This window comes from Stylophora pistillata, chromosome 8 (assembly GCF_964205215.1).
Source record: "Stylophora pistillata chromosome 8, jaStyPist1.2, whole genome shotgun sequence".
Taxonomy (NCBI): Eukaryota; Metazoa; Cnidaria; class Anthozoa; order Scleractinia; family Pocilloporidae; genus Stylophora; species Stylophora pistillata.
Genome location: NC_142526.1, coordinates 31579908 through 31601222, shown reverse-complemented (window position 1 = coordinate 31601222; position 21315 = coordinate 31579908). Strand labels below are relative to the sequence as shown.

The window sequence follows — 21315 nt, the reverse complement described above, 5'->3', positions numbered from 1 at the left end:
CCTAACAGGATTCGCCACTTTTAATGCATTGCACTTGTATGCCTCAACTCAATGGAAAAACAATTTTAGTCTAAGAACTCGTGAAGATCCACAACATTCGAATAGCCGATTAAACGCATTTTAAAGGGATGCACCTGACACATTTTTACAAAATTAAACAACATATTTAAGCAACAGAGTGGGTTCCTCAGGGAATTTTTTTTCCTCCATTACAGTAACGAATTACATTCAGGCGGTCTATTTATTTTAGGTAGGAGGTTATCAATCTCTTGACGACTTTGTAAGCAAACACATCGATATGACTGCACGAGTGTCTAAAGTTGCCATAGCAACTATATGTGCATATCTTAGCCAGGTGTCGTCTTGTGTGTTAAGCGTCTTTTATCAATGGCGATTTCCCTTGATTTTGTAAACTGAGAACATTCCCTCTTTCACAGTTTAATCCGTCACGTGCATGAGCAAACTGGACTGCTTTATCACTATTGTCTTAAAGCCTATGGTTTCACAATCCCTTGTGACAAACGGCCGCACTTTTCCCTTAGTTTAGAAACTTAGCTGCGATGGGCATAGCCTCTCATGCGGCTATGATTTAACCTGGAACTAAATCGTACTGTCGATCTGGATGGTTGACAGATAGTTCATTCAACATTCAATACTACTTGATTTTATTGGTGGGACTTTGCAGTTTCATTCCTCCGGTTTTATTAAAACTGATCTGGAAACCCCAACCAGCGGCCCGTTTCTCGAAGGTCCTCGCGATGGTAACTTAACAGGCCCGCAAAGCTGTTCTGTGAATTCATTCAAGGTAGGGGTTTACTGAAACGTTTTGAGAATTGTACGATAAAACAAGCAGCCAAAGAAAAAAATGGACTGGTCAGGGTGTCAGAGCTTGCTTCTCTATTGATTAACTTTTGATTTCAAAATATGGCTTCGGGCCCGTTAAGTTACGGGAACTTTCGAGAAACGGGCCCCAGGCAACATCCCTAACGTCTTAAACACTCGACCAATAGCTTATTACAGGTTGATAATGATCTGGAGTGGCCTTCTAAGTTTCCGGCTCATTTCATCCCGACTCGCCTTTGATCCTGCAGGGATCCGGTTTGTTTCGATAAATTCTCTACCTCCGGTAATTGCCGTAACTTTAGTTAACACAAATTTTTAAGTATGAGGTCTTTCTAAGGGGTTCGTTGTATTCGTCGCTCCATGAATTTTTGATACCACATTGTTTGTCTCCACGACAGCGGCAGTGGAAACTTCGTTATTTTTCTTTAGGTAAAGTACCTGTCAAATAAAATATCATGAATGAATAAATGAAGGTTTCTATCTTTTAAAGAGAAATTCAAGGGAGAGAACCTATCCCAGTGACCCATGATACATTTTTAACTGCGAAGCTATTTTTTTATTTCCAGCTTGGCAGCGCTCAGCAATGACCGATATCACATGTCGTTGCAGTTTCCGGCGTTCAAGCTTTATAATAAATGAAATCTGATTCCCCAATTTTGTTGTTTTGCGTTCTCATTGGTTAATTATAATTGAACTTTTGTTCTGATTGGTAATTGCAATCAGACTTTTGTTTTGATTTTTTCGACACTCAAATGAAAACTGATCTCTAAGGCGGACCAAATCAACGGTAACTGGATCATTTAATAATCAGTCTTGTTATCACTTAAGTTGACGTCTCCGAGGAGTGAAACGTACAAAAATTGTGATATGATTATAATTGAATTGTTTCCAACCTTCGGGACAAACAGCAGAGCAATTGTCGACGTGGTTGCCATGAACACGATAGACCTTTGAACTAATGTCTTAACGGGAGGGTAAACCACGAACTCGGCCACAATAGCCAGGCAAGAAAACATGAACACGTTATACACTGCTAAGCCAATGTTCTTGGAATCGTTAAGAAAAGGATAATGCACATTTCTTGTTTCCCAGGCCAAAAACACGCCGAAAATCAACAGAATTCCTTTCAGTGCGCACATTGAAATCAACCAGGTCATGTAGTAATAAGAGGTGCACTGGTGGATCACAAGCTGCTCCTGTAAGTCAGTGTCATCATCTGGGACCTTCATTAGGGAAAACAGAGGTCGTCTGGTAAGTGTTAAAAGATGAAAACAATTTTAATTTGGAGCTGTAGATATACCACTGACCCACAGTGAAGACGTTTCACGTCGATCAGCAATTGCGAGATCTCTAACTTGATTACTAATAAATGTTGTTCTGTAAACGCGAGACTTGTTTATCATAACGGTAATCTTGCAGTGTAAGCAAAAAAAAAAAAAAAAAAAAAAAACTGAGCCTGGCCGTTAACGTTTACCTTATCAACGATATTCTCGGTTTCCATGGTCATTGGGTCAATAGCTGTCCAAGTTGACAAATAAATGAAGTCTACCAACAACGCAGCACATAGCCTTAACAGGAGACTCGTGCTACTTAGGTTTCCAAGCTGATGAGAAAAATAAACGGTATCCCGTTAAAAAATATTCAGTTAAACTTTGAGGGCGATGATGCACGATAACCTTGAAGCTCAAATTAATCACAACATCTAATGGAAGCGAACGAAAATATGACAAGGAGCAATAAGGACCAGGAGCAATAAGAACAAGGAGCAATAAGAACCAGGAGCAATAAGGACCAGGAGCAATAAGGACCAGGAGCAATAAGGACCAGGAACAATAAGGACCAGGAGCAATAAGGACCAGGAACAATAAGGACCAGGAGCAATAAGGACCAGGAGCAATAAGGACCAGGAGCAATAAGAACCAGGAACAATAAGAACCAGGAGCAATAAGGACCAGGAGCAATAAGGACCAGGAGCAATAAGGACCAGGAACAATAAGGACCAGTAGCAATAAGGACCAGGAGCAATAAGGACCAGGAACAATAAGGACCAGGAGCAATAAGGACCAGGAGCAATAAGGACCAATAGCAATAAGAACCAGGAACAATAAGAACCAGGAGCAATAAGAACCAGGAGCAATAAGAACCAGGAGCAATAAGAACCAGGAGCAATAAGAACCAGGAGCAATAAGGACCAGGAGCAATAAGGACCAGGAGCAATAAGGACTAGGAGCAATAAGGACCAGGAACAATAAGGACCAGGAGCAATAAGGACCAGGAGCAATAAGGACCAGGAGCAATAAGGACCAGGAGCAATAAGGACCAGGAGCAATAAGGACCAGGAACAATAAGAACCAGGAGCAATAAGAACCAGGAGCAATAAGAACCAGGAGCAATAAGAACCAGGAGCAATAAGAACCAGGAGCAATAAGAACCAGGAGCAATAAGGACCAGGAGCAATAAGGACCAGGAACAATAAGGACCAGGAGCAATAAGGACCTCAGTTCTTCAAGACAAGACAGAACAGAAGACAGGCAAAAGCTTGCAAATCGACCCTTTATCAATGCAAGTCGTGATTGGTTAAGTTTTGCAAATGAGTACTTGAGAGGATAACGCGAATTTTCTAAACCAATCCCCGACGTGCTAACGCAAAACAAAGGCAATCCTGGGTCACCTTTTGACAACTATTTGAAAATTGTCTAGACTGGTGACACAGCTACGACAATGATGATGAGCTAGCTGTGTTGTCCTGTAGCTATTTCCTCACCTCTTTTCTCATCTGGTTGTTTGTAAATATCTTGTAAACTCTCCAGGTTTTGACGAAAATTCCACCAAATGCCAAGGTGAAACCGATAGAGAGCAGCCAGATTTTAGTCTAAGAGTTTAAAACGAGTAATCTTAGTGTTGCTTTGAAAAAATATTTTTGATCTTAGTTTTTCACCCAATAACTCCCATCATTGTGTGCGCTTGACCCACTCACTTGTAGCATCGATGTTTGGAACTTTTAAACCTTCGTTTTTGTTTAAGGTACTTTCACCACTTTTGCTTTACATAACCTTAGTACTCTTTAATAGGATACGTTATGACAAGTGATCTGTGCACTTGATTAAAATTGCTGATGAAATTAATTCTTCCTTAAGTCTTTTGTGTTCAGTACTGAACTGTATCATAAATTCTCGAGTTCCGAAAAACTGAGCAGGTTCCAAAGCATACTTACATAACAGAGTGAAATATCGTGCTCTGCATGATGCGAGTTAGCGTAAGCTGATAAAAACATTCCGATGTAAGACAGCAGGCATCCAATGACGGTGATATTGTTCAACTTTGGAGATGACATTTTAATAAACCTAGGTACATGGATAAAAGTATAATTAGGAAAACGAAGTTTGAAGCAATTTTAAAACGATTATGTAAAATGCCGTAAAAGTATCTTCGATTTTGAAATTATTCTTAAAATTCGCACCTCAGCAATATCCAGTCGTTGCAAAACTTTTAAAGAACACATTCAAGCAGCTTGCTCACTCCTGGAATATGCTTGCAAGTACACAGAAAGAAATTCTGTGCAAAGGGGAGATTCGCTTAAGTAAATCAGAGATAAGGAGAAAATAATTATATTTTACGCCAGTTTTTAAAATTATTGCCAGTTGTTGCTTGTTTTTCGATAGTTTTAAAAGGGAAAGACAGGATGAAAGAGGCATTTCACTAAACCCAAAAAGAGTAATCAGAAACTGCATATATCACAGTAGCTGCGCTTGTTTCGGGTTATCATGCACGGAAGGCTTCCCATTTTGTTGTGAAAATATTCTTGATTTTATGGTTTATTTTATTTACAAATTTTCATTGTCAGTTGCTGCAACAATAAAGAACCTCTGTTTCTCCTTTAAGATGATTTCATCATTTCATCATTTCATCATTTTCATCGATTTCATCAATTTAAACGAGTTCCCTAGCTTTGAGAAAGCACTGGTACCTTTTGAAAATGCCGGTCTTATATGACTGTGTGAATGTTTGTTACTTACTGATGCTTTCGATATGTGACGTTAAAAAGTAAGCTAAAGAAACAGAGCAGTACTCCAATAAAAGCCAACAGGAAGAACATCAAAGTTAAGGTGAAACTTTCTTTATACAGCTTTTGACTGACTCTGACACCGTCCAGTGGAACTTGCCCCTCTGTAAGAAAAATTAAAAGAAACTTTTTCAAAGTGAAGTTTATAAATGTTCTGAACAGTCATTCGACAATTGCTATTCAACAAAATAATAAAGAGAAACTGTAATATTTGAAATAATTGTAACTTGTCAAGTGAACGGTCGTTTCTTAGTTTAAACCAAAAAGTCGATCTCAAGTCAACTGAACAGGGGTGTTGTTTTGTGTACGTGGAAAACAAAAGGCAGATCCTTCAGTGTTTTGTCCTTAACTTCAATCCACCATAAGTAACTTTGATCTACACTGTTCTTGAAGGAATTAAAATTTCGATTAAAATTACTGTCGACCAAGTTCAAATTTTCACCCAAATACTCGATCCCTGAATTGCACTTCATTGCACTGCAGTCCTTTTACCACCAGATAGTAATTCTTTCACTTATAATTAGATCACCATGTATGGTAGTTGCATGAAGAGATATGGGTAGAAACCCCATGATCTCATACAAATTTTCCATACTATCAGAACCAATCTTAATCAATCTTACCTTCCCACCTAAAGTTATCCTTATATTGACTTAGATTCCTACCAAGGGAATTCACCGTGGCTACAAGTTTCCTTTCACCACCTGAAGTAAAAAAGAAATGCTTCGATCTGGAAAATAGAGTAACTGGTGGAAACATTAGCCATCATACTGGTGCAACTGTAATGCAAAGCAGTGCTACTGTAATGCATTGACCACAATCCTAGTGCAACTGTAATACAATGCAGTGCAACTGTGTTGACCGCAGTACTAATGCAACTATAATGCAATGCAGTGCAACTGAACAGCGTTGACGGCAATACTAATGTAACTGTAATGCAATGCAGTGGTACTGTACTGCATTGACCGCAATCCTAATGCACCTGTAATGTAATGCAGTACAACTGTAACGCGTTGACTGCAATCCTATCGCAAGGATTTGTAAATCGCGTTCACACGTGTACTTTTAAGCTGTTTCTTCAAATTTTTCTTCTGCCATGAAAATGAAAAAACAATCACTCCTTATTTTATTGGTAACTGTCAGGGCAATTAATAACAATTTCTTCTGGAAGACAATTTCGTTTAGTTTTAATTCCTGCTTTACTTAATTATAGCGAACATTTACGAATATAAAGGCTGATAGTTTCGAAAGAAACTGTTTGGGGCTGCGTCGGTGGGAGTAACGAAATAATTTGGATATATCAACAAAGTTGAAATGGTAAATTGGCCACCGTAATGATTACAAAAGCTGACGTTTCGAGCGTTAGCCCTTCGTCGGAGCGAATAAAGGAATTGTGGGTTGTGTGTGCTTTTAAAGGCAGAAAATGGAGCTACGTTATTGGTGGGTGCATGGCAACGAGAAAAACATGAATAAATTAGTGGAATGAAAAGCGTTCATTGATCCCTGTGGGAGTTAGACTGCCGGTTTGAAAGATGAGCTTTTGTTCAAGATTTTTACGGCTTTCCGTGCCACCTAAGTGCAAGGAAAGACCGCAGATCGCCATATGTTGCTTAGCAACATATGGCAATCTTTTACGGCACGGAAAGCCGTAAAAATCTTGAACAAAAGCTCATCTTTCAACCGGCAGTCTAAATCCCACAGGGATCAATGAACGCTTTTCATTCCACTAATTTATTCATGTTTTTCTCGTTGCCATGCACCCACCAATAACGTAGCTCCATTTTCTGCCTTTAAAAGCACACACAACCCACAATTCCTCTATTCGCTCCGACGAAGGGCTAACGCTCGAAACGTCAGCTTTTGTAATCATTACGGTGGCCAATTTACCATTTCAACTTTGTTGATATATCCAAATTATTTACGAATATACTTTGATTTTTCACTTACGTTTATTTTGAAAAATTTCTACAAGAGTGTCTCTGTTTCCATTTTCGTCAAACTTCACGCGACCCTGAAATAATTGTAGAATCGGGTTAATTTTATCGTTACAGATGTAGTATCGGTTTAAAAACAAGGGCAGTTGTGAGAGAAATATTTGTTTTAGACCGGATTTGCTACTAACAATGATATGACATTTGCCAGTGGAGAGAGAACCTGCGTTCAAACTGCGTTTTCTGCAGCCTGTACTCATTTCCAAGAAATTTGGGACCAGGGAGTGAGATAGCCGATTCGGAAGTTTCCTTTTCCTAATCCTTTTTAATACTCTATACCATTCTGCCAACTTTTCGAAGTAAAAAGAAGTGTGTCGAGTCACTTAAAACTATTTTGTTTTGTTGTTTTTTCCTTTTACTTCTCGTACATTCGACAAGTTTAGAAGAAAATTAAAAAGAAAAAAAAAACCTGCCATAAACAAGAACTGCTTTACATACTGACATTCCCCAGAGGTCTGTGCGGGAGAGCATATCCGTCATGATCTCAGCCACTTCTTTATCGCCATATTCGATGGTTTCCAGTGTTTTATTTTTCTTTCGTAACAGAGGTATGGACTTGTTCAACATAACAGCGATGCTCCATGCTGCATCATATGTGAAGCTGGCGTACATGTGATAGGTGTAGTTGAGGCGCTTTCGTCTCTCATCATACTCAGCTTGTAATTGCTGTGCAGTCTGAAAAAGGAAGGTAAAGAAAAGGAAAGCGATTTTTATACACACTTTGTAAAAGCTTAGGTAATAACCTGGTCTTGAGCAGGGGTTGGAATTAATTTCTCTCAAACCGAAACCTAACACATTAACCACAACATCAACTTGTCTCCCAAAAGCCTTCTAAACTTTTCCTTTTACTCCCCACGGTGTTTTAAATCGCTTTAATCTTATAAAAAAATGAAATTTCTTTAGCGCATAAAAGGGAATTAAGGCTCATTCGGCCATCATATATTCAACTCTCTATTAACCTTAGAAAATAAAAATTGAGGTCATTTATGGACCAGCCTTATCAGGTTCTGCAAGATTCTTGCGATCATCCACCCCCTTGGCAGTCAAGTTATTTCCCCTTTTCTCCTCTGTGGCACAAACACACTGGTCCCCTCCATCCCCCCTGTCCTCCCTGAAGACCATGTGATCACCCCGGCGATAAATAATGACTGGTTCTTTACCCTATTCGATATCGTGGGTCGTGCTGATTTACTTAGTTGAAGCGGAAAAGTTTCAATCAGATTAGCAGCAGCGTCTAATAGTTGTTCTTCCTTACAATCCATGCCCACTTCTGTTGTTTTTGTCCACCAGTCTTCCAAGTACCATCCAACTATTATCCAAACATACTTCTTTCCAAACAGTCTATCTTTGTAAGCCTGTCGGGAATAAAGATTATGGCAAAGTATTAGTGAGCGGCGTTCAGTGCTTCCTGTCGTACTGTGTATTTTCAATGAAAAACCCAGATTACCAGCTACATATAATTATTAGTCTGATAGAGGACTATCCGCCACAGAGCATAAAGAACGACACCTTTTTTAGCTGTAGGTAAAGGAGGTAAGTTTCTGAAGAAACTGTGGGGGTAGGTATGCGGGGAGCATGGCAAGATAATTTGGCTGAGTTGATAATGTACAGTGACCACCGTAGGGAGTGTCTAAGGAAACTGTGGGGGTAGGTATGCGGGGAGCATGGCAAGATAATTTGGCTGAGTTGATAATGTACAGTGACCACCGTAGGGAGTGTCTAAGGAAACTGTGGGGGTAGGTATGCGGGGAGCATGGCAAGATAATTTGGCTGAGTTGATAATGTACAGTGACCACCGTAGGGAGTGTCTAAGGAAACTGTGGGGGTAGGTATGCGAGGAGCATGGCAAGATAATTTGACTGAGTTGATAATGTACAGTGACCACCGTAGGGAGTGTCTAAGGAAACTGTGGGGGTAGGTATGCGGGGAGCATGGCAAGATAATTTGGCTGAGTTGATAATGTACAGTGACCACCGTAGGGAGTGTCTAAGGAAACTGTGGGGGTAGGTATGCGGGGAGCATGGCAAGATAATTTGGCTGAGTTGATAATGTACAGTGACCACCGTAGGGAGTGTCTAAGGAAACTGTGGGGGTAGGTATGCGGGGAGCATGGCAAGATAATTTGGCTGAGTTGATAATGTACAGTGACCACCGTAGGGAGTGTCTAAGGAAACTGTGGGGGTAGGTATGCGGGGAGCATGGCAAGATAATTTGACTGAGTTGATAATGTACAGTGACCACCGTAGGGAGTGTCTAAGGAAACTGTGGGGGTAGGTATGCGGGGAGCATGGCAAGATAATTTGACTGAGTTGATAATGTACAGTGACCACCGTAGGGAGTGTCTAAAGTTGACGTTTCGAGCGTTAACTCATGGTTGAAATGAAATAATGGTGATGGAAGCCAATTTCCTTCATCGACTAGGTCGATAAATCCAACACTGATTGGCTACAACTCTTCAATATACTTACAGCACACATAGCTTTTCTGAACATGTCTTCGTACATTAGCCCAATGATAATCCTTGCATCTTTCTCCTTTTTGAAATAAAGAATTTTTGAGAAACTTCAGTTCGATACACAAATATTATCTGGTGAGCAAAATGCCAACTGGTACTTTTGCACGCAATGTTAAAGGCTCAGTTACAAGCCACATTCGAACTTCAATTTCAAGCTTATAAAAAAGCGTTTTATTTCTTCTGTTACAGCAACAAGATCTGGTAATCCGGGAAAACACAATGAATGCATACTGAACTCAGCGCTATGAACTTGGAATGGTGCGTATCTGACCTTAATTAAGTACTTGACCGATGAAGATGGGTCATATTTGAAGCTTTCTGTTGCAACGATGGAGATGTTGGACTTGTTTAACAGTGGAACGAGGTCCTCTTTTGTCTATTTGGATAGAAATTGAAACAAATAGAATCAAATCTTCGGTTAATTAACATTTCCTTCTTTTTCTGACTTCTTTGCTAGAATTTTTGTTGTTGTTACTGCTGTTGTTGTGTTCGTTGTTACCACCGCTGTTGCTGTTGCCTTAAAATCAAAGTCCATTGATTGTATTTTTTTTAATTAGTTGATCTGATTCATGTAGTGCCTTTGAAGAAAATTTCAGTCTTTCTATACATACTATATGAACTTCCTTATTGCAAATGAGTATTAAGCCTCTTACCATAACGAAAATATCCTGGTTTTGCACAAGTAGGGCGACCTTTTTCCAATTAAATTGCTTTAAAAGTGCTACTCTGGTCGGGTTTTCCATTGTTTCTGATGTACTGGTTCTAAAGTACAAGGGGAACTTTTCTTTGTTCGAGAACTGTGGCGATGATGTACTGTATCCAATCTGAGAAGATTGAAAGGAGAACATGCCTATTAGTCGATGCCATCAAAATGAGCAGGAACAAGTTAAAAAAAAAACTGCAGCTGAAAGGAAGTTGATGTAATTGCGCATTTATATCTGGCTTAACTTGAGGTCAAGCATGATTATTAAATTGCGGTAAAGCAATTTAATCCATGACATCTAGAATGATAATCTATCAAGTAACTACACGATATTGGACAGCTATCACTGCGAATTATCGATGATACAACTTGAAAATGCAAGCTCACAAATCACTGAAATTAGAATATTTTGACTGAGGATGATAACAAATGGCAAAATGATCTCTTTAAGTAATATGCAGTCAAACTGTAAGCTAAAGCAATTTACCAAAGGCCCACGGACTTCAGAATGATCGTCAAAATGCTGAATAAAGCCATTATTATTATAATAATTCATAAGTATGCGTTTGTGGGAACTTGTTTACAGTGGACCACGCGATGATCCGCCAGCGTGAAGGCTTAGTCATTCAGCGTCACAATGATATACGCGATCTACAGGCCGAGCTGCTCGACATGATTTGTTACGATGTGCAGGTGGAACCGGCTTTACAACCTATTACAGGCGAAGAATTTCCCAGAGGGACTAATCAAGCCCCTGACGCACGCCTCGACGTCCACTGTAGGGGTTTCTGGGAGCGACAGAGGGCTGCTTTTTTCGATATAAGGGTGTGTCATCCCAATGCAGACTCATACAGAGATCTTAGCCCCAAACAGATTTACAGGATTCATGAAAATGAAAAGAAGCGAAAATACAGCTCCCGTGTAACAGAAGTAGAGTAAGGCACTTTTACCCCACTGGTATTTACAACGACGGGGGGAGGGGGGGGGATGGCTGACGCATGCCTGAGGTACCACTCAAGATTAGCCGAGCTATTATCTGCAAAAAAAGCAAGAGAGCTACGCCACAACAATTTCATGGGTCAGAGCGAAAGTGTCCTTTGCAATTTTGCGGAGCGTGCTCCTATGTCTAAGGGGATCTACAACCCCGAGAAGGAGGAACATAGACATTAAAGACAGGGATCTAGAAGTAGAGAAGGGTCGAGCAAGACTTCCTTAAACTTATCAGTTGTAGATTATTTTTATTATAATTATAGTAAATTTTTCTTATTATTCTTTTGCGTTGAACTTTTGAAGACTTTGCATTTCCTTTGTCAGGAGACTTAAAGTAAGTATAGACTACCTAAACAGCACTTTATAATTCTATTACTCATAGCCATATAATTATGTAGTTTAGGTTAGTGATATTTTTCCTTAAAAGGAGAATTGTAACTTGAAAGATTAAAGACTTTCATGTGAGATTCAGTAATATAGCTTTTTCAGTAATCTCGACAAATCTAATTAATTTCTTTGTTGTTGTCATCATCTTACTAAACGAAGCGTGTATCCCATAGCTTTTCTTAGATTTTTATCAGACATTTTAAGCCTTTTAACATGATTTTTGTAAATTTTTAGTGATTATGGTAAATAAAGGTCTATTAATAAAAAAATTATTATTATTATTATTATTTTTATTATTACTATTATTATTACTATTATTAATATTATTATTGATATTATTATCATTATTACTATTATCATTATGAAATTCACGCATAACTGAAACTTACCTGAACTGCCTGCCAGTAAGGGGCGGCTTCCGCAACAGGAACTGTTGCTACCGAGCATCCGGGACCCAGGAAAACAATCTTGTGCGGAGGAGTGTCAATCATCTCGAGCATAGCTTTTATACCTGATCCACTTTCACACTTAAGCAATGGAAGCAAAAAGTGGAAAGAAAGATGTTAATTGTGTTTTTAACTTTAAATTGTTTAAAGTGATCTCAGAAAGGTGCATTTCTGGTCATGTTAGAAAAAAAGGCTGGCTCAAGTCCTCAAATGCATGTGTTCATTGCTGTACAAATGAATAAACGCAAATAGTTATCTGGTTAGAGCGCCGGATTGTGTTGTGCGGGAGGTCGAGGGTTCGAGCTTCGGCCGGACCAATACTCATGGTCTTAAAATGAGTGAGGAGAATTTGCTACCTTTCTATAATCAAGAAATGGATAGATATTCTAGTCTTCTCGGATAAGGACGAATAAACCGTAGGCCCCGTCTCCTGCAGGGTTAGGGGTAGGAGATGTTAATTTCCCACGCACGAGATTACTGTGTGGTGGATGTCCTCCCCTGGGGTGGGATGGGTGGGTGTTGGTCCTGAAATGCCCCTATGGGGAGTGGTCAATTAACCTATGTATGTATGTATGTATGTATGTATGTATGTATTACAAACGTATCTAATCGTTTGTCTGTGTATGATGGTTCAATCCAGGGTAGGAAAAGAGAAAGAGAGAACGTTTTTGTGCGTCGGACACGCAGGCTAGTGGGAGCTATGCGTGCATTCCATAGTATTCAACCATGAAATAGCTACTGTGGACTTTTCCCTTTTTCTTTTTTTAAAGCTTGAACGAGTTCCATAAATATCAAACCTTGGAATCATTCCACACATATTTCAGCTGATAGTCCACTAAAACGCTTGGGTCGCTGTTTATGTGTTCCAGTGCCATTTCCAGAGCTGGAATGACTCCAGCTGTGCTCCAAGCCCCTTTTTGAATGTTTACCCCGAAAAATCCACCAATGTATAAATCGATTTTGGACGTAGTGTTGTCACTTTTGGTAAAAGATGTCAGGAAAATGAAGAATGGTAAACGGAGGACTTGAAGAAACCTGCTGGACATGGTTTTCAAATCCTTTTGAACAGTAATGGAGAGCTGCATTCATGGAAAAATTACATGAATTCTTCAGCACATCTGAATTAAAGAGAGATTTTGAAATTCCCGCATTAATACGATGTAATGAAGGAATGCCAAAGCTAAATAGACGGAGACTGTCCCACACTTAATCTAATGGACATTTTCAGACGTGCTTTCAGTCTTTGTTTTTTAACCCTTTGAATGCCAACCCAGGTGCATGCCTCGCAACCAGCGGCCATATTGGATTTTTCATAAAATAATTTTACTCAACAATTTGAGCCCTTTGGCATTGTATAACTCTTTTTAGTAATCAATCTTGCACTACAATAGTCAATACATCAAATATGTATTTTTATTGGCTAGGTTATTACAACCTCTATGCCAGTGTGGTTGCATTTATAATAAAAAAACAATTTGATAAAAATGATTTTCAAAAACATCTTATATAACAGATTTCATTTCTTCTTTGTACTCCCTTATAATGTTATTGTTCTCATAAAACCACAAAGTTCAATAAAGTTAACTTTTGTCAATGATTTGTCTCTTTTTCCCATATAATCATGACCAGCAGCCATATTGAATTTATAATTAGATGATCATTTGTCCCAAAATAATAACAAGTTTCAGTTTCCTGCATGTCTCCTTTTTGCAATAACAAAACAAAGTCCTTTGAAACAACCACGGATAAAAACCTTGAACGACCGAGAAAAGAAACAAAATGCTTGTCAGAGGACGTATATATACGTCCTCGGTATCTGAGGGTCCTATTTTAGGACGTATATATACGTCCTTGGCATTCAAAGGGTTAATACATTACTGAGAACTTTTAACTGGTAAATTAATTTTCAATCGTTGTAGACAAAACTCGTTATCGCCAAAAGTGATTTGCACTTTGTGCTTTTGACGCTTAACGATTTTTGTGACTCGGAAACGTCCTATTATTTCGTTTTCATGATATCCGATGAGTACTTATAAATAAGTAACTAACTAAAGATATATATGAGAACGATCCTTCGCAGTAAAGCACTATTTGAGCAATAGTGAAAATCAGACCTGAAAAAAATTTCAGGCCTGTACGGGACTCGAACCACTGACCTCTGCGATACTAGTGCAGCGCTCTACCAATTGAGCTAACAAGCCAACTAGGAGCAGGCCATCAGATTAATTCGGTATAAACCCGTAGATGATAAATCAAACAACAACAAACATATGAAACATATGTGTGAACTGCGGTTATAAGACGTATATGAGAACGATCCTTCGCAGTTGGCTTGTTAGCTCAATTGGTAGAGCGCTGCACTAGTATCGCAGAGGTCAGTGGTTCGAGTCCCGTACAGGCCTGAAATTTTTTTCAGGTCTGATTTTCACTATTGCTCAAATAGTGCTTTACTGCGAAGGATCGTTCTCATATACGTCTTATAGCCGCAGTTCACACATATGTTTCATATGTTTGTTGTTGTTTGATTTATCATCTACGGGTTTATACCGAATTAATTTGATGGCCTGCTCCCAGTTGGCTTGTTAGCTCAATTGGTAGAGCGCTGCACTAGTATCGCAGAGGTCAGTGGTTCGAGTCCCGTACAGGCCTGAAATTTTTTTTTCAGGTCTGATTTTCACTATTGCTCAAATAGTGCTTTACTGCGAAGGATCGTTCTCATATACGTCTTATAACCGCAGTTCACACATATGTTTCATATGTTTGTTGTTGTTTAACTAAAGATAATTACTTGGAGAACTTTAGGGACATGATTCCCTAGTCCAGCCCGTCTTCTTGTATTGGGAAGGTTTACATTTGGTTTGTGCAAAAAGTTATTTTTTAAGTGAGGCGGACGAGCTCCTGAAATAACGAAGGCTTTATGGGAACTATTTCCAGGTGGAAGTGAAACTCACCAGCCCCGACTATAAAGACAACGACTTGTGCACTGAACTGAAAACCGCAGTTTCTCTCGCTCTGGTTGGAACCCTCAGAAAGAAACTTAATAATGCCAATCCTCGGACATACTTCGTCTCCTCAAAAGAGATAATTACTTCTCTCCACCGTCGACCTTCGTGGTAATAGTGTAACTTATTGGTGACAGGTATGGTGTGATTGCAATACCATAAACTACCTCTTATAAACCCTCGGCTAATATACAACTTCGTAAGGGGTCTTGGGAGAGCTTACAAACGGAGGGGCCTATATCTGAGGGGGCTTGTGACCAGAATAAAAAGAGCGCTTCGAAACGAGGTACATCATTCTAAAGAAGTACTGATCAAAATAGGCTTTATATCAGTTTACTAGTTTCTTTATTTAAGCTTCAAAACTTCATAAACTGTTTGGAAAATATGGGAAATATAAAGCGCATCCTGTGTTTTGATTGGCTACCAGACCGAGCAAGATAGGCCCATTTTGCCCGCTCAGGATTGCCCGCTTTGATCCCGCGAAGAAAATAAAAAAGTGCGAGGAGCGGGCTAACAAAGTTCGTAACTTTTGTACCATAACGGCGATGAAGTTGCAAAAAGTGGCAGAAGACAGTCAAAACAAAGAAAATCCTCATGGGTTGATTGTGCTAAATCTTTTATTGACCAGCCATTTTCGGTAAGATATACGCGTTATCAATTCAACCAAGCGTGAGGTCAAGATGGCTGGATTTTGGCCGAGTTCTTTCGCATTTTTATGGACCGAGGAGAAGTCGAGGTCCAAAAAAAATGCGAAACAAGAACAGGCTAATATCCAGCCATCTTGACCGAACAAGCCTGGTTAATAAAGGATTTATTATACAGCAAAAAGATTTCGCTTTACTAAGAATTAAGAATTACTTGTTTACTTCGAGAACCGGGAAAAAAACCCAACTGTGTTTGTAGCACAACAAACTCATGAGAGTCGTTTCTGTTTTCTTTGTTTTGACTATCTTCTGCCGCTTTTTGCGTTCCATTGCCGAAATTGTCCAAGACTTGCGAACTTAGTTCTGATTAGATACAATGAATATATGAAGTTCATATATTTTGAACTGCGGTATTAGATACGTATGACGCACGATCCTCGCAGGAGAGAGCGCTATTTATGCAATAGCGAAAATCAGACCTGAAAAAAATCAGGCCTGTACGGGATTCGAACCACTGACCTCTGCGATACTAATGCAGCGCTCTACCAATTGAGCTAACAAGCCAACAGGGGGCAGGCCGTTAACGGCTCTTAACGGCCTGCTCCCAGTTGGCTTGTTAGCTCAATTGGTAGAGCGTTGCAGTAGTATCGCAGAGGTCAGTGGTTCGAATCCCGTACAAGCCTGATTTTTTTCAGGTCTGATTTTCGCTATTGCATAAATAGCGCTCTCTACTGCGAGGATCGTGCATCATACGTATTAGTTCTGATTCTATTTTTCCTTTTTTTTACATGCGCGGGATCAATACGGGAAATCCCGAGCGGGCAAGATGTGCCATCTTGCCGCTTGGGTAGCCAAACAGAACACAGGATTCGCTTCATCTTGCCCACGGGCGTTGCGAGCGATGTAATGAAACTAGTTACTGACCGCGTTCTTTTTTTTTGCGTTTTTACCAGAATGCAAAAAAAGAACTCGACCAATATTCAGCCATCTTGACCTCACCCTTGGTCAATAATGCATATCTATTGTGTTTTAAAAGACGATATCTTCACTGTGAACATGCTACATATACCTTCACACGTGAAAATAGTGTCCATGTTGCAACTGGCAAAGAGAAAGATTATCATGGTGCTTATCACTTTACCAGAGTGCTTATAATTGAAATAACACTTCCTTTGGCACGGCTTATCAATTTCCTCGATTGATATCATTACTTCCAACTGAGCATTCAACAATATTTACAGATACAATGAATATATGAAGTCCATATATTTTGAACTGCGGTATTAAATATTCATGATGCACAATCCTTCGCAGTAGATAGCGCGAATCAACTTAACAGTGGTTAAGTGGTCAGTGGTTCGAATCCCGTACAGGCGTGATTTTTTTCAGGTCTAACTTTCGCTATTGCATAAATAGCGCGTCATACATAAATATTTACAGAATAAGAAAGACATTGCCTGTCTACCTAAGGATACGATACTAGCCTCGTCCTGTTTTGTTGGCTGTTTCTGACTCGTTTGCTTCGCTCACCCATGAAATATACCGTCAGGGACTAGTTGTATAAATAATGGTAATTGAACTGAGTGGAGCGCAAGTTGGGCTGAAATCATATGCGTGATTTGAAATCACAAGTATAATTTCAGGCCAAAATTGCACGACATGAGGTTCAATTACCACTTTATTACATCCATTTTGAAATCACCCAAATACAGGACTTGGTCGATTCCAATATTTTATTGATGCAGTACTGAGCCGGTTTTTAAATAAAAAGCGGAACCGGAAATGCTTCTACATCTTATTTTGTATGCAAAACAGAAAGACTTTGATGTCATGTGTCAAAATCTCAGTCAAGCGTAAAATGATGCGATTGAGAGCAAAAAATGGTGCGATTCGTGAATAAATCGCACCAATCTGATCACTGGGACCACCAGTAATTTCAAAATGGACGTAATGAAGGGCAGATAAAGCTATCCAACAGATGAATCGCTATCCAGGGATAAGAGATGGCAAATCGTACTGCGCTATCCACCGGATAAAGATTTAACCGGTGGAGAACGTAATCCAACCTTCAAACAACCGGGGCGAGAACTCGAAGTTAAAATTTGTATCAGTATAGTCCGCTAGGAGCAATAGATAATCTCATAAAAGCGTTCAGTTAAAGCTGAGTAGAAACTTTTTGTCAAATGATATTATTCATTGTCATAGCGTACTCACTAGGAAGCTGTTAACGGCTTAGGTCTGTGGTTTTGGATATATCACGAGTTGACGTTTTTCGATGACTGCACAGGTATTTGCGAGTATGACTCAAAGCTTTTTCTCTCAGCCTCTCTGTTTCACTGGATGCTTTTGATCCGTTAAAGTGATTACTGACATCTCCTCGATCAAGTTCATATGGAAGTACAAAGAGAGACATCAGGTCTCGATCATTTTTATCGGGATTTATCGTTCATAATATAATTTTTCTATTTTTCTACCCTTTTAACGTAATCTTCCATCAAACACGCCCTTGGTAGAGAACCTTGGTTATTCAATTTTTCTTTAATTCGAGGAGAAGCTTTGAAACGTGCACGTGAAATGCTTATTGTGGAATCAGTCGGCCATTATTGAGGCTCTCTTAGATTTAGGCACGCAAAGTGATTGGCCAAAAATAACTCTTCCGACAGAAATTCCGGCCATAGCCTACTGATAAACAAACACGATTAAAGTGTTGATATGTTTTGACTTTTTTTCGAAATGATATTGTAAATAAAACTAAAAAAAAGAAAGTTAACTACCAAATGGTGGGGTTATATGATACAATTTTTCGAAAGTTAAATCGCTAATCCCGCCGCTAAGGACTATGCAAGAGTTTACATTCATAATGACATTCCCACGTGAACTCTTATGCCTGGAAGTAAATTAGTTTCAGCTAAATTAATCGGGTTTTTCTTACAAAACTGTTCAGTTCTTGAAACAAATTCTTGTAAAACAAGGGCTTTTGGGTTTGCCACAACTGGTGAATAATCAAAGAAGACTTGCTTCCAGGATTTTCATTACTTATGTTTACCGGTATTATAAACAAAATTTTCATGAATATTTTATTATTTGAGATTAGTATAGCTCCTCCATCTGATAAATCCTGATACCAATTTCACATGACTAGTTTTTATTTTGCCGATAAATAGTCAGGATGTGCATGTCTCTTTCTTTACGAAAACACAAGATTTTGTGAATAAAAATTAAGGCACTATCATGAACAGAGAAAAAGTTTACGAAGAATATAATAAAAAATATTTTGTATTCAGTGTACGAATATAAGTCGCCGTATTTTTTTCTCTTGACTTGATCTTTTCATCGAACAACTCTCTCCAAAAACTGTGAGTACAGAGAAATACAGCAAGACCAGAGACAAATGGAATATGTTATATTCCCACCTGTGGAAAGGAAAATCTTTGCCATGTCTTATACAGCGCGCGGGACATAAAGTGTAAGTTGTGTACTGGATACACAGCACGGTAAATTTTCAGTGCTCTCTAGCTCAGCTACATCAACAAGTAAGAATTTGGTTTTGTTTTAGCATGAGCAAGAACAATTCTCACTTTCAATCTGATTTTGAAGAATCTCACCTTATGGAGCCGCGAGGTTTGAATATTTGGGAAAACGTTTCATAGATATCCTATTCGCATGAGGCCCGCCAGACCTTCGCGTGCAAATGGTAAAGTATAATAGAGAGTTTTTGATAACTTTGACAGCTGCAGACATGAAGACGTCGTTTAAGTGTTTCTAATCTTTGAAAAAATTCTCAGAATCATCGGGCAAGAAAATATAGTCGTGAAATATATCTTTAAATACGCAGAACTCTAATGAAAGTTTAGGGTTGTTATGAATATTTGTTCAACTGTCGCAATTTCAAGACTACCGTAGAAGTACGTTTTCTTGGATCATTGTTCAGTGTTTTTACACATACAGGTGTATTAACATATTAATATATTAAGACCTTGAACTTTCATTCGAATGCATTATATAAACTTTGAAAAATTTCCAGTTAGTTTATACCGCAAATTTAAATTCGGTTTCATATGCGCGATGTCGAATCCAAAGCCAGTGATCAAAATTTTGAATTTTAGGAAAAAGCTATTGTTAATAAGCAAACTCACGCTAAATCGTCACACTTCTGTACACTCGTGGCGATATCCTTTTTTCATATATAATATTTAGACGAATTTAGAGTGAACCAGAACTCTGCTTTTTCATTTGTTTTCGATATTAGAAGATTTTTCCAATATCAAACTAGCTTGACTCGATAAGCCTCAGTTATTAAGTTTGGCGTCCAAACTAAAAGTATCATGTGTAGAGGTTAGTTTATATTCATTTTTTATATGTAGAGATATATTTATTCAGTAGAACCAAATTAGAAATTACCCACTGGGTCAGTTTCGATTTTTTTTTCACCCTAAGGCAATATGCATATTCAGTGCGACCATACGATGAGATAGCAGAAGTAACCGCTCTATATGGGTGGGTGCATTCAGACAAAAACAATCACATCTGAATTTCAGACTCTGTTAATGTCTTTTTTTTTTTAGCAAACTTGCAACTCAAACAAGAAGTTTTCCTATTCACTTAACAGAAGGGAAGCACGACTATGATTTTATCGAAACATATGCTTTCTTCCCAGCGTCGGAAACCCGGGATGACAGCTGAGATTACTTGAAAGACCTTCCCAAAAAAATTGTAATTTGTAGGTTACACGAATAACTCACCTACCCAAGAACCTTAGAAGAGGCTTTACTTACCGTTGCCTTGAATGCACAAAGGCATTTTTTTCGATAAAACTTGCGACAAGAGCATCACTTGGGAAATGGTATTTAGAAATTGAGAGACGAGACTCGGGTTTGTCCAAAACACAATTCAGTTAGTCGAGGATTGATGTAAATGTACGACTTTGTGACTTTAGGTACAATCTGCGTGTGTTTTAAGGATAATTCTGGGTGCTTCTGTGCTCAGATATTAAGATCAAGCTCCTAAATACCGTAACCCTGAGAGAGGTTTTCGCACAAAACAAACATCAACCAAGTTTATGTTATGATCATGCATGGATCAGGACTTTTTAAAGACTAAGTGGTGCATTTCTCACTTAAAACACGGTTTGAAAAGGCACCACAGGGACTCATTTTTTTATGGAAAAAAATAAAAAATCTGTTTTCTCTAGCTATATTAGCACTTGATTTTAATTAGAACTTTAAAACTTACTATCGGCTGCTTTGTCCTTCTCGAATGATTCAAAGAATATTTGTCAATTCCAGGTTGTAATTACTTCAGGTGTTGAGTTCTTGTACTCCTCAAGAGAAAACTCTTTCTCGTCTGCAATTGAGAACAATTCCAACAGCTTAAAGTGGGTTTTGTTTCGCTGAATCACAGGGGTCCTGCAGCAAGTCCCAGAAAGCGTCGTATCTTTCGCCGTTTTTACTGCTATGTAGATGCTTTAATTTTTTTCTATTAAAATGACCCCAAGCTGTGTTGACTTAAGGTTTGTGTATTTGTGATTGGCTAATACAATTCATTTACATTCATGTCAATGCGTGGGTTTGAAACTCTAATTAATGTGGATAAACATAAAGCCGGGGAGCAGTTTTTTCTGGGAAAAACACTCAAACAAATTTGCTTTTGTCTAAATCGTCCCTAGGTGTTCATCTCCCTCCCATTCTAACGAAAAAGGGAAACTTCTTTAGAGTGATTTGTATTATTTTTA

At 38.8% G+C, this 21315-nt stretch overlaps 1 protein-coding gene across 1 annotated transcript; it reads right to left on the bottom strand.

Moving 5' to 3' along the window:
* Positions 1-2: 2 nt before the first annotated feature.
* On the bottom strand, positions 3-21054 carry LOC111341693 (gamma-aminobutyric acid type B receptor subunit 2). The gene is given in 17 exon segments (XM_088729429.1): positions 3-1170; positions 1173-1281; positions 1737-2066; positions 2318-2446; positions 3608-3715; positions 4058-4187; positions 4860-5010; positions 5530-5610; positions 6854-6917; positions 7336-7572; positions 8058-8252; positions 9366-9431; positions 9684-9788; positions 10066-10236; positions 11882-12019; positions 12736-13056; positions 20817-21054. Coding segments are annotated over 16 exon segments (2331 nt in total). The 5' UTR covers positions 13024-13056; positions 20817-21054; the 3' UTR covers positions 3-1141.
* Between the last annotated feature and the right edge of the window lie 261 nt (positions 21055-21315).